The sequence below is a fragment of the Sporobolomyces koalae genome (genome assembly GCF_050403365.1).
Source record: "Sporobolomyces koalae JCM15063 DNA, S_koalae_JCM15063T_v1_ctg10, whole genome shotgun sequence".
In the NCBI taxonomy this organism is placed as follows: domain Eukaryota; kingdom Fungi; phylum Basidiomycota; class Microbotryomycetes; order Sporidiobolales; family Sporidiobolaceae; genus Sporobolomyces; species Sporobolomyces koalae.
In genome coordinates this window covers 227,197-243,835 of record NW_027481761.1, presented here as the reverse complement: position 1 = coordinate 243,835, position 16,639 = coordinate 227,197, and the positions used below count along the sequence as shown (strand labels likewise).

At 56.8% G+C, this 16,639-nt stretch overlaps 4 protein-coding genes across 4 annotated transcripts; 2 read left to right on the top strand and 2 right to left on the bottom strand.

Annotated features, from left to right (window-relative positions):
* Positions 1–389: 389 nt before the first annotated feature.
* JCM15063_001503 (uncharacterized protein) lies at positions 390–2,861 on the bottom strand (the record flags this gene model as incomplete). The annotated part of the gene is made up of 3 exons (XM_076677766.1): positions 390–1,806; positions 2,129–2,206; positions 2,281–2,861. The coding sequence occupies 3 exons, from the start codon at positions 2,859–2,861 to the stop codon at positions 390–392; spliced, it is 2,076 nt and encodes a 691-aa protein (XP_076535090.1).
* Positions 2,862–3,790: 929 nt separating this feature from the next.
* JCM15063_001502 (uncharacterized protein) lies at positions 3,791–8,783 on the bottom strand (the record flags this gene model as incomplete). Its single annotated transcript, XM_076677765.1, has 8 exons — positions 3,791–6,398; positions 6,466–6,680; positions 6,751–6,858; positions 6,924–7,125; positions 7,192–7,367; positions 7,425–7,475; positions 7,538–7,840; positions 7,914–8,783. 8 exons carry the CDS (start codon positions 8,781–8,783, stop codon positions 3,791–3,793), a joined length of 4,533 nt encoding a protein of 1,510 aa, XP_076535089.1.
* A 190-nt stretch (positions 8,784–8,973) lies between these two features.
* Positions 8,974–9,594, top strand: JCM15063_001501 (uncharacterized protein; the record flags this gene model as incomplete). Its single annotated transcript, XM_076677764.1, has 2 exons — positions 8,974–9,001; positions 9,086–9,594. 2 exons carry the CDS (start codon positions 8,974–8,976, stop codon positions 9,592–9,594), a joined length of 537 nt encoding a protein of 178 aa, XP_076535088.1.
* Positions 9,595–9,675: 81 nt separating this feature from the next.
* Positions 9,676–16,376, top strand: JCM15063_001500 (uncharacterized protein; the record flags this gene model as incomplete). Its single annotated transcript, XM_076677763.1, has 13 exons — positions 9,676–9,777; positions 9,848–9,919; positions 9,981–10,149; positions 10,209–10,294; positions 10,365–10,504; positions 10,568–10,784; positions 11,148–11,169; positions 11,226–11,551; positions 11,625–12,096; positions 12,158–12,730; positions 13,808–13,850; positions 13,929–15,199; positions 15,271–16,376. The coding sequence occupies 13 exons, from the start codon at positions 9,676–9,678 to the stop codon at positions 16,374–16,376; spliced, it is 4,599 nt and encodes a 1,532-aa protein (XP_076535087.1).
* Between the last annotated feature and the right edge of the window lie 263 nt (positions 16,377–16,639).

Genomic DNA, 16,639 nt, shown 5'->3' with positions numbered 1-16,639 from the left:
GATCCCAACTTGTCGTAGCTCTTTCACTATCCCTTTCGTGTCCGCAATTCCTCTTCCTATGCTGCCACTCTGAGAGCACGTGACTGTTCTGGTAAATTTCGTTTCTCAAACGGGGGGTACATCCAACAGCGGCTCGGGTAGGGAAACTCGTTTTCATTTACGGACGAAAGACACGGTTTGAACGATCCGGAACAGCTAGTAAATCGCTTGTGGGTTGTAGTGGTAAAGCATCGACAAGGTAAGAAAAAGTGGACACGTCGAAAGACAAAGGAAAAGTGAACACGAATCGGTCAAACGAAAACAAGGCAATTTTGAACAAAGACGTGGGAAAGGGGCAAGGACACCTCCCCGAGTTCGAGCAAGCTCATCAGACCGATGCAAGATTCTGTTCAGGCGTAGAGGTTGTTGTCCTCGACCTCAATTCCGACAGGAGTGCCGAGGTTCTCGTGATCTTGGAGGTACGACGTTCTTCCTGTTTGTTGCGCAATTTGCGAGAGACGTTCCTTTGCCTCGAAACCGTCGAGTCCGAGGCCGATGAGACTACGGGGCATAGATTCCGAGTGCCTTCTGACTGCAGCGGCGAAACTGTTGATGGCGTACGACGTGCAAGCGTCGGTCGAAACTCGACGATGCATGGGTACCGAGTCACGTAGTTCCGGAGTCGAGGGGAATGTCCAGGGACGGGGCGACTCGCCATCGCTCGAACGTGCTGGGAGGTAGAGGTCGTCATAGAAGGACGAAGCTCGAGAAGTCGGCTGGTGGACAAGCGGAGAATTCGGAACTTGGGCAGAGATGGACGTTGCGTCAACGTTGTCCCCGGGCTGCATGTTCTTGTTGCTCTCGAAACGAGGAGAATAAGGACCACCACCAGAAATTGCCGCAGCGTTCGGTCCAGTTTCCTCTTGAGGCGCGGATGGTACCCGTAGTCGGTACGCTTGAGCTCGTTCAGTTACAAACGATAGTTCCTGCTCTCCGGTTGCCATCGAGGCACCGGCATGAGATTTTGGTGATCGAGGCGAGCCATTTTGACGGGCCTGAGTCGAAGATGCAGAACCCGACTCTGCGTCGCCACGCTCCGATGCTGAATCTTGGGGACCGCTCCCGTTACGGTATGGCGCCGCAAACGAAAGGCTGGGCGCTCCATGGTCGACATTTGAGAGTGGGCGGTTCAGCGGGGGCGGGGAACCGTCGGAGACATCCGAGGCAGTAGAACGGATCGATGTTGAAGGAAATTTCGGAGGAGCAGGGGCAAAGCCAGGGGCAGGAGCAAAGCCTGGAAGTGGTGCGAGCTTCTCCGTATCGGTCCCGAGCGAAGGTGGCGGGGCGAAACCAGGGAAGGACTCTCGTGATTGCGAGCTATCGGACACGGGGCCAGGATTCGGAACGGGCAGGGAGTAGCGTGGGCGAGTCTGGCGCGAAGGCGAGGCCGGTTTGTGTTCAGAGACGACTGGCTCTGTAGGTTTCTGAAGAGACTGTGAGCGATTGCGGCTGAACTGTAGCGCGTCCGGCGCCGGGGCCGCAGAGTCGACGGCAGGTTTGCGGAAAGGGGCTGGTAAGGTAAAACGTTGGGCGATCTTCTCCGCGAGCCGAACGCGAGGCGCAGGTGGTGGTACAGCTTCGTCCTTCGAATCCGATTCAGAAGATTCATCGTCATCCTCTTTCTTCGACATCGAGCGAGCCGACGCTTTCGCCTTCGCTATCGCCATCGCTCGTGATTCTTTAGGCGCATACTTGGGCAGCGGCGCTGAACCATCCGAAGGATGTTGGGTCGCTCGGTGGTTGATGAGCGTCGCTTTACGACAGAAACTGTTTCGAGATTCCTATATTAGGTTTCGTGCTTGACTGCAGCAGAAGAGAGATGGACCTACTCGCGACCGCATCCGGGGGCGTCACAGACGAAAGGACGGACTCCGGTGCTACAATGGAAAGCGGCGTAAGCATTGAACCTACACTTCGAGAGACTATCATCTACCAGCTCACTGGGTTCTCTGGTGCCGCGCGTGTGAACTACTGTCGGCAAACGCCCGACCACAAGTTCCGCAGACGTGTGGCCGCTCTCGCGTGCTGTAATATGAAATTGCCATGAGCCTGAAAGAACGACAACTCTCGGAATCTGAGCGGCACTCACTGGGTCCTTTCGTGCACGATCAGCGCAGTCCTCTGGATAAAGTCTTTGCCGCAGCCTTCAAAGTTGCATCGATAGGGTCTGTTCCAACCGAAGGGAACGGGTATCAGCCCGACAAGCCCGGATGTCGCTAGGCAAAGAGGTAAAGGACGAACCGTTCCCCGGTGTGAATCTTGTTGTGACGGTGCAAATCGCTCTTGCGAGTGAAGCCTTTCCCGCATCCGTCGAACTCGCAGAACCACTTCTTGTCGTCGACGTTGGTCGATCTCGGTTTCCTTGGCTGCCACGGCTTGATCCCCTTCAGGTAGTCTGGCGGTTCAGTCGACGACGATGTTCCAGCTTCAGACGGTTCGGGAGCGGCGGCGTCGCTAGCGGCAGTAGAACTGCGTTTCGCTCGTTTCTTCGGGCGGGCTTCGAAGTCGCCATCTTCACCTTGGTTGACTGGGTCCTCGGCGTCGTATCCCTCATCTTCGACATACGGCGCGTCGACGTCGTCACCATCAGCGTCGACCTCGCCTTCGCTTGGTCCCCGTTTCATGTCAACGTCCCCGTTGGCATCCACGTCGCGTGCAAGTTCGGTCGTACCTTGTCCTTCAGTCATGGTTTTGGTAGGCGAGAGGCGGGTTGGCACGTCCCCAGTAGCGGCGGGGACACGCGGAGGTGAACTGTATGCGGAGGATGCGTCCTCGTGCGAGTCGTGTTTCTGTCGTTGAGCCTGTCGCAAGGTCCGCGCCATCACCAGTGCGAGGCGCGATAGATACGACTCGGTTCGAGAGACGTGCGGCTTTGTAAGCAAGGGTTGCTTGATCTACGACCCGCTCGGTGTTTGGCTGCAATGAGCGCGTCGATCCCGCAATCTCCAGGGTGCCAGGCGGCGTCAGTCACAGCCGCGCGGCATACTCAAGCAGACAGGAACTCACGAGGCTGGTAGCGAGTTTTGCGCGGGGGGATGAAGTCACTGAAATCCGGTTGGTCCGAGATCGAGTTGAAAACGACGAGGGGTAAGCCACCGGTCGCAAGTGCTGCGGGGACTGTCGTTGGCGCCTCGAAAGTCACTGCAAGCTGTGTTCTGACGGGTGGCGCAGGCGTCGCTATCTGAAGAAGGGAGACGAGGACGAAGGGGGGTTCAGTCCGCTGGCATCACTTTCGCTAGTCGCTCGGTCCCCATTTCGCTCGGTCCCTGATCGAGACGCACACGAGACGGTTGAAGGAGCGTCTGCGCTGAGTCCACTGTATATCTACGTTAGCTCTCTCACGATTGGAGAGTGCAATCGGGTGGCATGGCCAGGCGACTGCGTCCGCGCATCGGCCGCGCTCGCGATTCTGAAAGCCGCGCCGCAAAAAAGGTTCTCGATGCACTGTACAGGTAGCCCTCAACCCCTTTAGCAGGCGAGCGAGGCTGTACATGTAAACTGTGGATCTCTCGCGAGTCTATCGCGAGGGGCAACACGGCTCGAGCACCACAGCCCGACTCGATCGGTCCCGGGTATACGGTTTCATTTATTCGGGCTCCGAGCACCGCCGCTCCTTTTCCGACCAAGGACCGCCTCCCATGGATTTCAGCGACTCACGCGATACTGGAGAAGAACGTATAGCTTGGCTTGCAAACAGGAGCAATACAACAACGTCGACGCACACACACACAAAAATACGGGAAGAATTTTTTTAAAACCTTGTCGCTCGGGACTTGATCGGAGTCTTTGGAGTAGTGTCTATAGGAGTGGAGGGCTCAGTGGAGAGCGTAATAACCTGGTTCCCGATCGCAATGCTAACAGCAGTGGAGGATAAAGAAGCGGTCATTGGTCCTGCCCTGGAGAAGGGAAGGTAATCTGAGCGGTCGCCGAGGATGTTCATCGACGGGCTCGGTCGACTATTCAAAGAGATCGTAGGCGCGTACTGCCTCCGACGTAGGGCCGAGTCGCGTCGTGGAGAGGCATAAGGTGGAGCGAGCGAGCTTGTGGGTGCAGGACGACTTGCGTAACCGAGGTTGCCGAGAAAGTTCGCGAAAGGCGTTGCCGCTTCGCAGTAGCCTTCTTCGAGCTTGCCTCCTGCACGACCGAGTGACAGCGTCCACAGTTGCCACTCCCTGCCTTTCTCGCTCGTCTTTCTCCTGAGCCCGACGAGTCGATCTTTGCTGACCTCCCAGCTGCCCCTGTCGTCAATCGCAACGCTCGCCACTTCGTCTGCTCTCATCGGCAGGAATACATCTTCTTCGAAAGGAGCGTCCGGCGAGGGTTTCGAGGACGAAGGTGAAGGAGTGGATTCAGTCAAACTCGTTTCCGAAGTAGACCTTTTTGCAGGTGGTGGAGGAGGCGGAGGTGATAGGTGACTCGAGAAGGACAGTCTGCGTTCTCCGGTAGGTGATCCAGGAGCCGAAGACTCGTTCGAACTCGACGAGCTGCTCTGTCGACCGCCAGTCGGTAGGAGGAATGGATCTGCCGCGGTGGTAATAGGCGAGGCACTCGCACTGAACGCGTTTGGACGAGTCGGCGTGGCCGGCCTCTTGCGCGCGGAGAAGCGACGTGCTGAAGTACTCCCGTTGCTGAGAACGCGGGACATGACCGGGCTTCCTCCGACAACGGCAAGTGAAGGGGCTCGACTCCGTGAGAAGCCGCCAGCTTCGACATTTGAGTTGCAGGCACAGGTTTCGATTGAAGCTGGGATGGGCGGCGTGAAGATCCGGAACGTCTTGACAGTTGCGCGAGTCGAAATCGAGGCCAGGAACCCATCAGGTATGCGCTCGAGGCAAGACGAGCAGCTCGTATCGGCAGGAGGTGAGCTGAGTCGAATCTGTCGAATGGGTAGTTCGAGAGAAGGCAGGGTGACAAGCGGGCTAGGCGAGGCCGAGAGGGTGTAGAACGTGACGACACTAGGGGCGTGGGAGACGGCAACGATCCCCTGATCAATGGCAAGACCGATGAGCGAAGAGACGATCGAGAAACTCGCGATCGCGAGAACCGAAGCGCTGCCATGCTCGTTTGCCGCAAGTTCGCAAATGATCCGACCCGGCTGTTCTCCGTCGAGGCGTACGAGCGCACAGCGGCCGTCTGCATAGGTGAAAGCAAGCATTGGCGCCGCCGAGCCCTCAATGGCAGTCGTCGGGGCGATCAATTGTCTGCGCACAACTGTTCCCTGGTGCTCGTGCTCGGTCTTCTCGCCAGTCTCGGCCTCGATCAGCGTTTCCGCCCGACACAACCCGCAACTCCATCGAACGACTTGTCCATCGGCATGGAGCGAGTAGAAGAATGGTCCTGCCAGATTCTTGGACTTGATTGCGCTTGTCGGGGTAGGAGGGGCCGGCAGGTCGCCTTTCTGAACTTCCTTTGTCGCACCAGCTCTAGCCGACGCCACCGCGATAGCTCTTGGTCGGTCCGCTCCAAAGTCGACGAGCGTTCCTCCGCGCTCGAGTGCCCACACGAGCATCCTACCTCGGTTCGTAACCGCGGCACAGAACTTGCCTTCGACGTCGACCGAGAGCGAAACGAGCGAGACTGGCTCGGCAGCGAGAGGAATATGCAGTCGACTGGCGAGGGTCGAGTCGTTGCGAGTCGAAGGGTCGTGATCGGGCAAAGGCCGTGAGTTCGGCGCGAGTTTCCGCAGAACCTGGACTTCTTCCTCCAATCCAGCCCAGCTCACGACCACCTCGCCTCCGCTCGCAATGAGCTCTACGTCCCCCTTGTGTTGTCGCAGATTCGGCTCGAAACTTTCGACCAGCGAAAGCTCAACTCGGTCGAGCTCGTTTGGGAGTGCCCCGTTCTCCTTGTCCCGACCGCTAAATCTGTCTTCGCTCCCCCACCTCGCTTGTAGAAGCTCGGCATCCTTGAGTAGGTACATCAACAAGAGCCTGAGAAGCCCCATGACCGCCAAGATGGGCAGAATGACGATCATGACCTTGGTCCACGTCCCGAATTCGCCATCTCCACTCAATCCGATACTGCCCGGATTCAACTGGATAGATTCAGGAGCGGGAGAGCGATTCAAGCTGTGATGAGCCGCGTCCGAACCGAGGTGGGCAGGCATTTCGAACAATTGGATCGAGATCACGGGTTCGAGGTAGATCTGTACCGACGACGCGTTGTTTGGGTTGAGCAAGCTCCAGAATGCCTCGCCCGAGCCGAGCGGGACCGAAAGGTGAGAAGCTGCTGAAGGGTCCGTCTGGCCGAGTCGCAGCGCACGAGAGAGCGATGGGTCGAGAGAAGGCGCCAGGAAGGGTCGTTCAGATGAAAGCGCAGTCTGGGAGCAAGTGGCTGGCAGGTAGTGCTCGGAACCATAGCTGACATAGGCAAGGATACTACGTATCAGCAATCGCATGTGGCTCGTAAGGGCAAGGTTCAGCTTACAAGGCCCATAGCAGGACATTGATGACCCAGAGGAACGCAACCGTGCTCGTCTTGGCAGGTCGATCTCGCAAGACCTGCCAACTACCCTTGACGAATCCTTTGACGGATTTCTGACGCGAGGCAGATTTGGAAACAGCTGTCGAATTCGAGACTGAAGCTGAAGTTGGGCCTGAATCGTTCGACAACGCAGTGTTGTGGGCAAGCAGATCGGCGAGCTGTTCCGGTGGCGCGAACAGGGTCAATATCACGCTCGAACAGCACAGCAGTATATATTAGCGCATGTACCTCGAGTCGTTGGATATCGATTGAGAGAACCGTCGAGAAGAAAGTCAACTCGAGGAAGTAGTCCACCGCCAGCACAACCGCACCAAACCTAATCCACTGCCTCATGACCTGTATGACAATCACTTAATCAGTTTGATTCTTTACGAACTGGCACAGTAGCGAGGCTCGCTCACTGTAATCTCGACAAACCAGAGGAGCCATGCCGCGATGAGCTCTTCGACGAGCAACAACACCGTCATTTCGACTCCAACCTGTCTCAGTCCGAGCGCCATGCGTTCTGGAACGGGCAGATTGAGATCCGTCTGGGATATCGCGCGTAAAACGAGGATCATATTGTCCAGTCCACTCGTGAGGACCAAGAACGCCATGAGGTTCCTAATAGATAGCACAATCGAGATCAGCTCGAAAGACTCGACAAGAGTAAGTGGAGAACAGGCGCACCATGGAACGAGACCCAAATTCCAACCCATCAACCAACAGATGCTCACACTCATGATTCCGCTCGAGCACAATTCGGCGACGCCGGTCACAATCAAACCCATCTTTGAATGAGCTCGAAGCCTGCGGATGTATCTCGCAACATAAATGATGACCAGCAAGTATCCAAACGCATAGATCTGTTTTGAACTCGAAGTCAGCTTGAAGCCGCGCAAGGGTAAGAGTTGCGGACTCACGATGTTCTCGAGTCGTCTAGGATGATCGTCGACGACCAGGTGCGGCAAGAACTGAGCACGAAAGAGTCAGTCGCAAAGCTCCTGAATTCCCAAAATACGTGTTGTGCACTGACCTTGAGCAAGACGTGGCGACGGAGGTTGTTCTTGCTCTCCGTCGCTAGTCCCAAGACGTGTCCTTCATCGGTGGTCCCTGTCTCCTGTTTCAAAGGGTTGGCTCCAGCCATCACTTCTCGCACAGCGTTTCTCCAATTCGCGCGAGCCTGTTCACGCTCCTGATCTTCGAGAACTGTCGAGTTTGAAATTTGTGCGTTCGCGAGAGGGTTGCGCAACAGGTTCACGGTCGGCAAATTCGATCGCGAGGGAACGTCTTCGAGAAAGAACGTCAAAATCAATTGCTGTGCGGTCTTGACCGTACCCTTGGAGCAAGAAGCGAGACGATCAGCATTCGAGGATGCTCCACACAGACGACTGTGCTGCAGAAGAGCTCACTGATTGACCGTATCCGACTCCAACGAAAGCTTCGGAAATGGTGAGGGGCAGAGGACGAGGTTTCGCTAGATCGGTCGCTGGCGGATACAAGTGGCGCGGGGGACGACTGAGGGTCTCGTGGACGTCCTCATCTTGCAGCAAGCTCTGCTCGTTCGACCACCATTGCGTCGGACTGATGATCGCGCATTTGGCCCGTCCTCCCTCGTCGACCTCGCGCAGGCACTCGTTTCCCGGGATCGCGCTGTTGACGAGCCGCTTCTCGATCTCGGCCTGCACTTGCCAACTTTTGTGTAACACTTGCTTCGTGATCGTTCCGCTTGCCCCACTCGTCGTTCCTCCCGCCGCTGGAACGGTCGCGAGCAATACTTCCGGATGCTTGAGGTCGACGCTGATCAGGAGTTGCTCGACTCGCAGACGTCTCCCGCCGAGTTCGCGACCCGTAACCTCGTAGTACCGCTTGATTCGGTCCCAACAGACGGGTTCCTCGGTAGCGATCAAGCCCTGACGGCGCAAACCTTCGAGTTCCCACACGAGTTCGCCTCGGCCTCTGCGGGCGAGGGGACTCGTCGAGAGGGGACTCGTCGGAGCAAAGTAGAGCAAGAGTGAAGGAGACAGGAGCGAACAGATGATGAGGGCCGTCACGAGGAGTGACGGCACTTGGTGGGTCGAGAGCAGAGTGCCGAATGCGGAGAAGAAGGATGCGAGCGAAGTGCATGGATGAGTCAGGACGTGTGGCAGCGCATCGTACACATTCGTCCACACGGTCGGTCGAGGCGGCGGTCGCTGCTGCTCGTGGTGCCGACCACTGCGGACGGAAGGCTTGGACGCAGTCGCGCGGAGTTGAGCGCTTCGGAGCCGGACCGACGACATGACGGTGCAGACTTGTTGTTCTGTGCTTATATCTCGAGGTTGGCCGACATGACCGGTGAGATCCGGGGGCGTCGGAGGAGGTGAAAGAAGCGAGAAAGAGCTGCCGATCTCCGAAGGTCGAGAAGGCTGAGCAATATCGTCGCGCTCGCTCGTGTCAAGCGAACTTTCAACTCAGACGACACAGGAAAGCATGACGAGCTCTACTCCGCGCACGAGCGGTAAGCACATCTCCTTGCGGCAGCGAAGCGTGTACCCCTGACCGACATGCTCTCTCTCTCTCTCTCTCTCCCACACGTGAGCAGATCCTGTGCACGTCGCGTTCATGCAGCAGGCACTGTCGGTTGCACGCGAGTCGGTGTATATCCCGACGGCGTTCTGCGTGGGCTGTGTCGTGACGACCGCGGCCGATCACCCCACTTGCCCGTCGCTCGTGCTCGCGACGGGCTACTCGCGCGAACTGCCGGGTAATACGCACGCAGAGCAGTGCGCACTCGACAAGTTCCTCGAAATCAACGACAAGTACTCGGATGAATGGAAGCGCGAGTTGCTCGAAGGGGCCAGCTGCTACACGACCATGGAACCCTGCTCAGTCCGGATGAGCGGCAATGTGCCATGTGTGCAGCGCATCCTCGACACGGGCATCAAGAACATCTTCATCGGGGTCGAGGAGCCATCCGACTTTGTCGAGTGCGAAGGAACGCGATTGTTGAAGGACCAAGGGAGGAACGTCTCGCTCGTAGTCGATCCTGCAGACCCAAGCTTGGGCGAGCGGTGTCTGCAAGTGGCCCGAGGAAAACAGCCCTCTGTATAGATTCGAGACGCCTGTTGCGCAGAGAGAGCCAGCCAGCGACGTTCGCGAGTCGCGTCTCTCGCTCACCAAGCCGACGCGAGCATGACGTCGACATCAACGATCGGGCCATACTCGACCTCGAACGCAGTGTCGACGACGCACTACAAGCTCGTGCAATCGCTCGAGGTCGAGCGAGACTCAACTGTGAGCGGCATACTTCGTCTCGCTGCGGGTTTCGAGATCACCTCACGCTGACCGTGGATTGCCCAGGCAGGATCTCCAGCTCAGCCTGAACGCATGCCTTTCGAACGTACGACGCAGCTGGGCTCATTCGCTGCCGAAACCCGTGAGCCAGCCTCCGAAGGGACCGAGTGGGGGTCCTGACCTTACCTTCGCGTCGTGTACAGGCTCAGGCGTACAAGGATCTCGTACTCGTCCTGTACTGTCACGCCCAGCGTGAAACACAAGATCTGACCGCAGAGGAACGGGAGTTGTGGGATGGCGAGTGGGCTCTGGTAGGCTGCCAGAGACTCGCCGGATCGGTAGGAGTTGGATCCCTGCAGCATCGCGCTCTCGGTGAGCTCTCTGAATGGCTGTTGTATTGTAGCTGTGCTAATTTGCGGGCGCAATGACAGGTTATCGGGCCTGTGCCGAACTGTTTCCGCCTTCTTCCGCCTCTTCGCATCCTCTCAAGCTTCTCCTCATCAATACTTTGCGATCCGTAAGTCCAATCCGTCTCGGTTCCATCTTTTATAGAGCAATGGAAAGGTAACTGTCGTTGTCAAATCCAGGATTTGTACGCAGAGGGACACGCCGCCCGATGGAGGCTCGCTCTTCGAGCTCTGACACATGAAAACCTCGTCACGAGCGAGCTCGTTGCTGCGGTCAAAGAAAGAGTCATCGAGCTGCTACAATACGATGAAGGTCCCACGTGAGCTTGCCTAGAGTCGCAGCCTCGAGCATGATCTGACTGTGGATCCGCTCCCCTGTTAAGAACGGGCCTCAGGAAGCTTGCCCTCGAAGCGCTCGTATGTATGATCAAGGCTTCTACAGAACAACCGGATCTCATTACGCGAGCACGACAAGCGATAGTCGACCTCCTCGCTGCTGAACTCTTACCGGACCCGGCCCTCTCGACGCTTTCCGCTCAATCAAGCTACTCACCTTCTGCCGATTCATCGACTACCGGCACATGGCGTCCTTCACGATCAGTCAGGCGTCGCGCGAAACCTCCGCTACCATTGTCCCTTCATGTTGCTTTCACGGCGCATCTTTCTCCTACTTCGATCTTGCATCCGGTCTTGCCGAGCCAATCAGACAGGCTGGCGCTCTTCGTTCCCCTCCTCGACAGATTCGCGTCCGGTCTCCCAAAGAACCTGGGTCCGGATTCGTATCGGAGCGAATCTTATTCATGTAGAACGAGCGGTGGTTTGTTCATGCTGGACCGCGCGATGAGAACGCTGGGGGAAGTGTTGTCATCAAGTCAAGACCGAGATCGTCGAGTAACGGAGGAAATCGTCGCGCGGCTCGAGCTGATACTCGTTAGCTTACTGAAGCACGACCGAACGCTACAGTCGAGCAAGAACTTGCAGTATGGTACGTCGAATACTTTTGCGAAAGTTATAAATGCCGTTGAACGTACCTCGCTTCAGGTCTCATCTTACCGCTGGTTTTCGCGCTTTCCCTTCTCTCGCCGACCTTCTCGACCGGGACCCTCGCTCCTCTCCTCGCTCACCTGAACAAGACGCTTCTCGCCTCCTCGGCTTCAAATCGCTCGGACCCATCAACCAAAGTCTTTGTGCTACGAGCGCTCGCTCTTCTGCCGACCGAGTCATGGGCAGGATCTGCTGAGGCTGGGCCGGAAGGGAAAGGAAAAGGGAGAGGGACGACGCAGTACGGAGAGGCGCAATGGGGTCAAGAAAGCTGGGTTGTGATCCTGGACGGGCTCAAGAGTTCCGACGAAAACCTCAGAAGAGCTGTGAGTTCCCTATTATTCTTACCTGACCGTGTCTGGACGATCAGCAGGCAGTTGACGAGATTTGTACCATCAGACTCTGCATCTCTTGTCGATCGTTGATTCCAACATCCTGAACCTGCATTCCGCTCAAACCCTCGCGACTCTCGAAACTACTCAACTCCCTTCGACTCGCTCCCACCTCATCAACATGCTCATTGAGCTTTTGCCCTATCGATCCGGTACTGCGCCGAATGGGCGCGCTCGACGATTGCCTGAAGCAAGCGCGGTAATTGATCTCATCAAATCTCTCTCGAAAGATGCAGGCGCAACGGTTGTCGTGCCCGAGATCGTTCTCACAACCATCAACACGTTCCGCTACCTTTCGACAACGAAAGACCAGCTCGACTTTGCTCAAAAGATATGGGAGACCGAAGGAAGATGGAGTTGGAAATCAGACGTTACGATCGGTTTGATAATGGCGGGCACGCTACATCGCACTTTGGAAGAAGACCAGCCCGAAACCGGACTTGGCAGAGCTCGAGATCTTTTCGCTTGGTTGAAGGATGGTGAGCTTAGACACTGTTCGCGAACAGGATCAAAGCTGATTCGTCACGGTTATTTTTGCAGAACATATTGAGCCAAGTCTTCAGGCAATGCTGCTCGAGCCTTTCATCCTCGGAGCTCTTCGAATTGTCTCTTTATCGCTTTCTGGCGATCTCGATATCGAGGCGCAGGAAACGCTGAGCGAAATCGAACACTCAGTCGCCAACACGATGGACTCGCACCAATCGACCACCGGAACACACCGCCTACTGCAGCTCTCTCGCGAAGTTCTAGCAAGGACCGCAAACGATCCCTCTACACTTCAAGAGATTGGACGCGGCACAATCGATCAATCTCTCGCAGACTTTGGTGAAGCGGTTACTCGAGCTTTTCGCGATCCCGGTCGCGAAGAGCTCGGCTACATCGATCGTTCGGACCTCGAGACCTCGACACGTGCGACGACACCAACAGATGCGAGACAAGACCGAATCGAAGAGATATCGAGATCGATCGCGGCGTTGAAGCGCGAACAATCCGAACTGAGGAGAGAGAGACAAGATCGGGGCGGCAGTTGGAATGACAAGGTCGAAAGTCTCATGAGCTCACCGAAGCGACCCGTGTCTCTCGAGCGTCAGCTACTACAGGACGGTTCTGCGAGTGAGGCAGACACGGCTAGTGATCACGAGGAGAGAACGAGGGAAAGATCACTCAGTACCGAGCCGGGTGGTTCCGGCAACGAGGCAAGTGTTGAATCCATATCGACTCGCGACAAAGTATATCAGCAATGTATTGACTGGACGCTCGAGTCCTGCATTTCCTGTACAGCCTCCGTCAAACCTGCTGATTGAACTCGCCGACAATCTCGATCCATTCCATCTACACTGACCTCGGTGCTAAAACCATCGTCGACAACCTCACCTGTATGTCGAGCCTGCCGTAGCGGGTCAGAGCAGAGGGCGCGGAGATTTACTAGGGAATTGAGAAGGTTGAACAGAACGTGACTATGACCGGGCACGCCGTTGACTAATGGATACGAACGCGTGCTTTTCGCGTGAGTGGTTCTTCAGAGCATCTGTAGCTATACATGGCTGTGGTGCAGAGATAAAGCGCGTCGGAATACGGCAGTACTTTCGACGCGACTTTAAATTAGTGGCGCTTGCGCACGCGCGCGCGCACGTCTGTGCATCACGACAGCCCGTTGACCTATCGCTATCTGCTCATCGCATACTGTCCGACGCGCAACTCTCAAGGCCGAGCGTCGTAACGCAAGTGCAAGACTATCGCCCTCAAAAATCACCCTGGCGAAGCGCGAAGCAACAAAAGAAGTTGGACGAGCCCTTTCCTACTTCGCCCTCGTCGGTTCTTTCCGCCCACAGCTTGTGAGCTCGTGTAGGTAGTAGCTGCAGCTCGCTTGCTAAGCTCGGCAAAGTTCGCAAACGCAAAGTCTTTGGCCGACCTGTATCAACCCCCGACTCCCTCATTCCCCACCAACCGATTGGAGACGCGTCGGTTCCTCTTCCACGAGCATGTCAGACACAGTAGCAGGCCGTGGCCACCAACGATTACACAAACGAGCAAGGGCAGCTGCATCCGCGTCCAGCGAGACCACCCTCGCGACCACAACCGCGACTACCAGAGGAGGCAGAGGGCGAACTTCTTCTTCCACCAGTGAGCCACAGATCGCTTGAGCGTGACTTGTCGGCATAGATGCTGAAACACTCGCCTGGAATCTAGCCGCTGCTCAAGCTGCAGCTGCCGCCGCAAACACTTCCTTCAGGTAGGCGCGCCGCGCTCGAACCTGTCGATGCACACCTCTCACACCTGACGTTCGCCCCCTCGATCTCTGCATGAACAGACCTGGAGTCGCTGCGAGTGGGACGGCGACTCGTACTGTTCCGAATGGCCCACCAACGCATTCCGGCTACTTGTCTATCGGAGACGGGTTCTATTCATCGTGGTCGTTCGCGAACCAGGGTACCGAACTCTCGCTCGCACCAAATGGAGCGGTTTCCACAGCAGGTACTCGGTCAACCGCCTCGGCCGGCAGAATCTCGGGAGCAGCAGGGGCCTCGAACGCAACGGACGGCATACAGTTGTCCCAGAACGCGCTCATCGGAATCATTGCGGGAGGTTCAGCAGGCGGAATTGCGCTGCTCGCCCTCTTGGGATGGTGCTGTTGGAAGAAGAAGAAGACCAAAAAAGATGAAGCAGGATGGTGGAGTCTCGACGATGATCCTTCAAAGGGCGCAGTCAAGAATGTCGGCCAAAATCAAGCAGGAAACGCATCGAGCGGAATTTCAAAGTCGGAAGCGAATCCGTGGCAATCGACGGACAGCTTCACGACAGGGCCGTATTCGGCGAACACGAACGCCGAGAAGCAGCAGCAAGATTGGACTCGGTTTGACGAGAAGTCGACCCAGCGTCACTGGAACCCGCATCCGCCCATAGCGACACCAACAAATCCGCAAGACCACCAAGCTCAGCGTAACGAGCTCTTTGCTCGTCCCGGCGCAACACAGCCGCGTGCCCTTGCATCTTCTCCTTCGGCATCGAGCTTGCTGCCTCATCAGCAGCCTCCTCGAGCCCCTTTTGCGCATCCGGCTCGCCCTGACACTGGAAACTACAGCGTCAACGATGTCATCTCATTCACCGGAGGTTCGCGGCAGAACGCGCAGTACCCACCGGTCTCGAGCGTCTACCCTGCTTCTGCAGTCGACTATCCTGCTTCCGCAACCGCAACCCCTCCGCCTTTTGTTCATCCGCAACACGATCCCTATAGTGGGCTTGCTTCTGGCTCGCAAGCGATCACGGACGCGTCTTACCCCCCACAACGACCACCTCGGCCGAGCGAAGTCCCTTCCGCTCCTCCGTCGCCATACAACTACGTCAAGAAAGCTGAAAGGCCTACGTCGCGAGATGACGGAATCGCAGGTCGCTTCATGGACGTCATGACAGGCAAAGTGGGCAAGGAGTATCAGGAGGATGACGCTCAGGAGGAACTCGACGAACAGCCCAAGCTGAGGACAAAGCGACAGAGCGTCAAGCCAACAAAGAATGCGAAGAGCAAAAAAGACACAATTATGGGCTTGACAGACGCATACGCTGGCGGAGGAGAAGAACAATGGGGTCAGTTCAGTCTGGGCTTCCGCTTCATCGAAGTTGATATCCTGACCCGCAGTCACTGTTGACGTCCCTAGCTCAAGTCGAGCTCGAACCGAACCCGGCACTGACCCCACCTGTACGCAAGTCGACATTGACTCGGGGCTCCTCGAAGCGATCCCAGCGCAGCGCGGCCAATTCGCCCACCAAGCCTCGTTTCCCTCGTCTGCCAGAAGACGCTTCGACCCTCGCAAAACCCGCATTGACGAATTCGACGAATTCGGTGTCGCACAATTCCTCTCGTATCGACTCGAAACCGCTCAAAGAACTCGAGTCGTATTTTGGCTCGTTCGCACCGCCAAATCGCAGCCAGCGAGAGCTTTCGGGAGTCTCGCAACTGACGAACCGAGAAACAGACTACTCGCGTGGTTCGACCGCAAGTTCAAATGTCCCTAGGCCTGGATTTGCGCGACAGCAGTCGTTCGGCACACCGGGGCAGGTTCCGACGAGCGACTCTCAGAACTCGCTCTCACCTTTAGCTGTACCGCAGCCTGGTCAACCCGGGGCCTACGGCGAGTTCACGCACCACCCACACTCGATTTACTCGACAGCTGCCGAATTGAGCGACATGTCGACTTCGGGATCCTCGGCAGGAAGTCCGGCGAAAGTGCGAGTTGGCGCAGGACTCGGAATGAGCACTAGTAGCAGCTCAATCGGAACACTAGCGGGGCAGTCACCGGTGACTCGTTCGCGTTTAGGGACAGATGTGTTTGGCTCGCCCTCCTCCAGCCACCCTCTCGATCCTCAAAGGCCCGACGAAGCAGGCGTGCACTCGCTCTCGCCCGCCGAACAAGCGATTCTGAATCAGCTCGGGCTCGCATCGCCATCGACCGCTGGAGAGCGCACCCCGGATCTCTCGCTGTCGTCGATGCGCTTTGACGACTCGGACCACCACAGCAACGACAGCGTCAGCAGTGTGAATCTCGTCACCCCGTCGACAGCGCAGTTCTCCACGGGACCTACGTCGTTGTCGCCTCCGTCGCCCACCGTCGAGCTCAAAACGCGTTCTGCCGCGACTCTCGCCGTGCCGACCTCCCCTTCCGAACTTGCCAAGAACGGGTTCATTCCGCTCGCAGAAATGTCGAAGAAATTGGACCAGCAGTATCGGTCCGCGACACTGAGTATGTACAACCTGTACGACTAGAGTTGATCTCGATAGAATTATTCCCTCGAGTTGGGTCACGTACACCTCGATCTGTGAACCCCCTGTTTCCATCATTCTGCCTTATCTTGATCTCGGGCTGCTGCTCTCGCATTTCGACCCGTTCTCCTCACAGACTCCCCGGACGTGCGTGCCTTTTTGTTCACATTTTCCATATTATATCATGATTTATGTCGTCACCCGTGCCAATGTCCAACACGCACTCCTTTAGATATTCAGGAGGATGAGCACTCGAGGGGACTCGA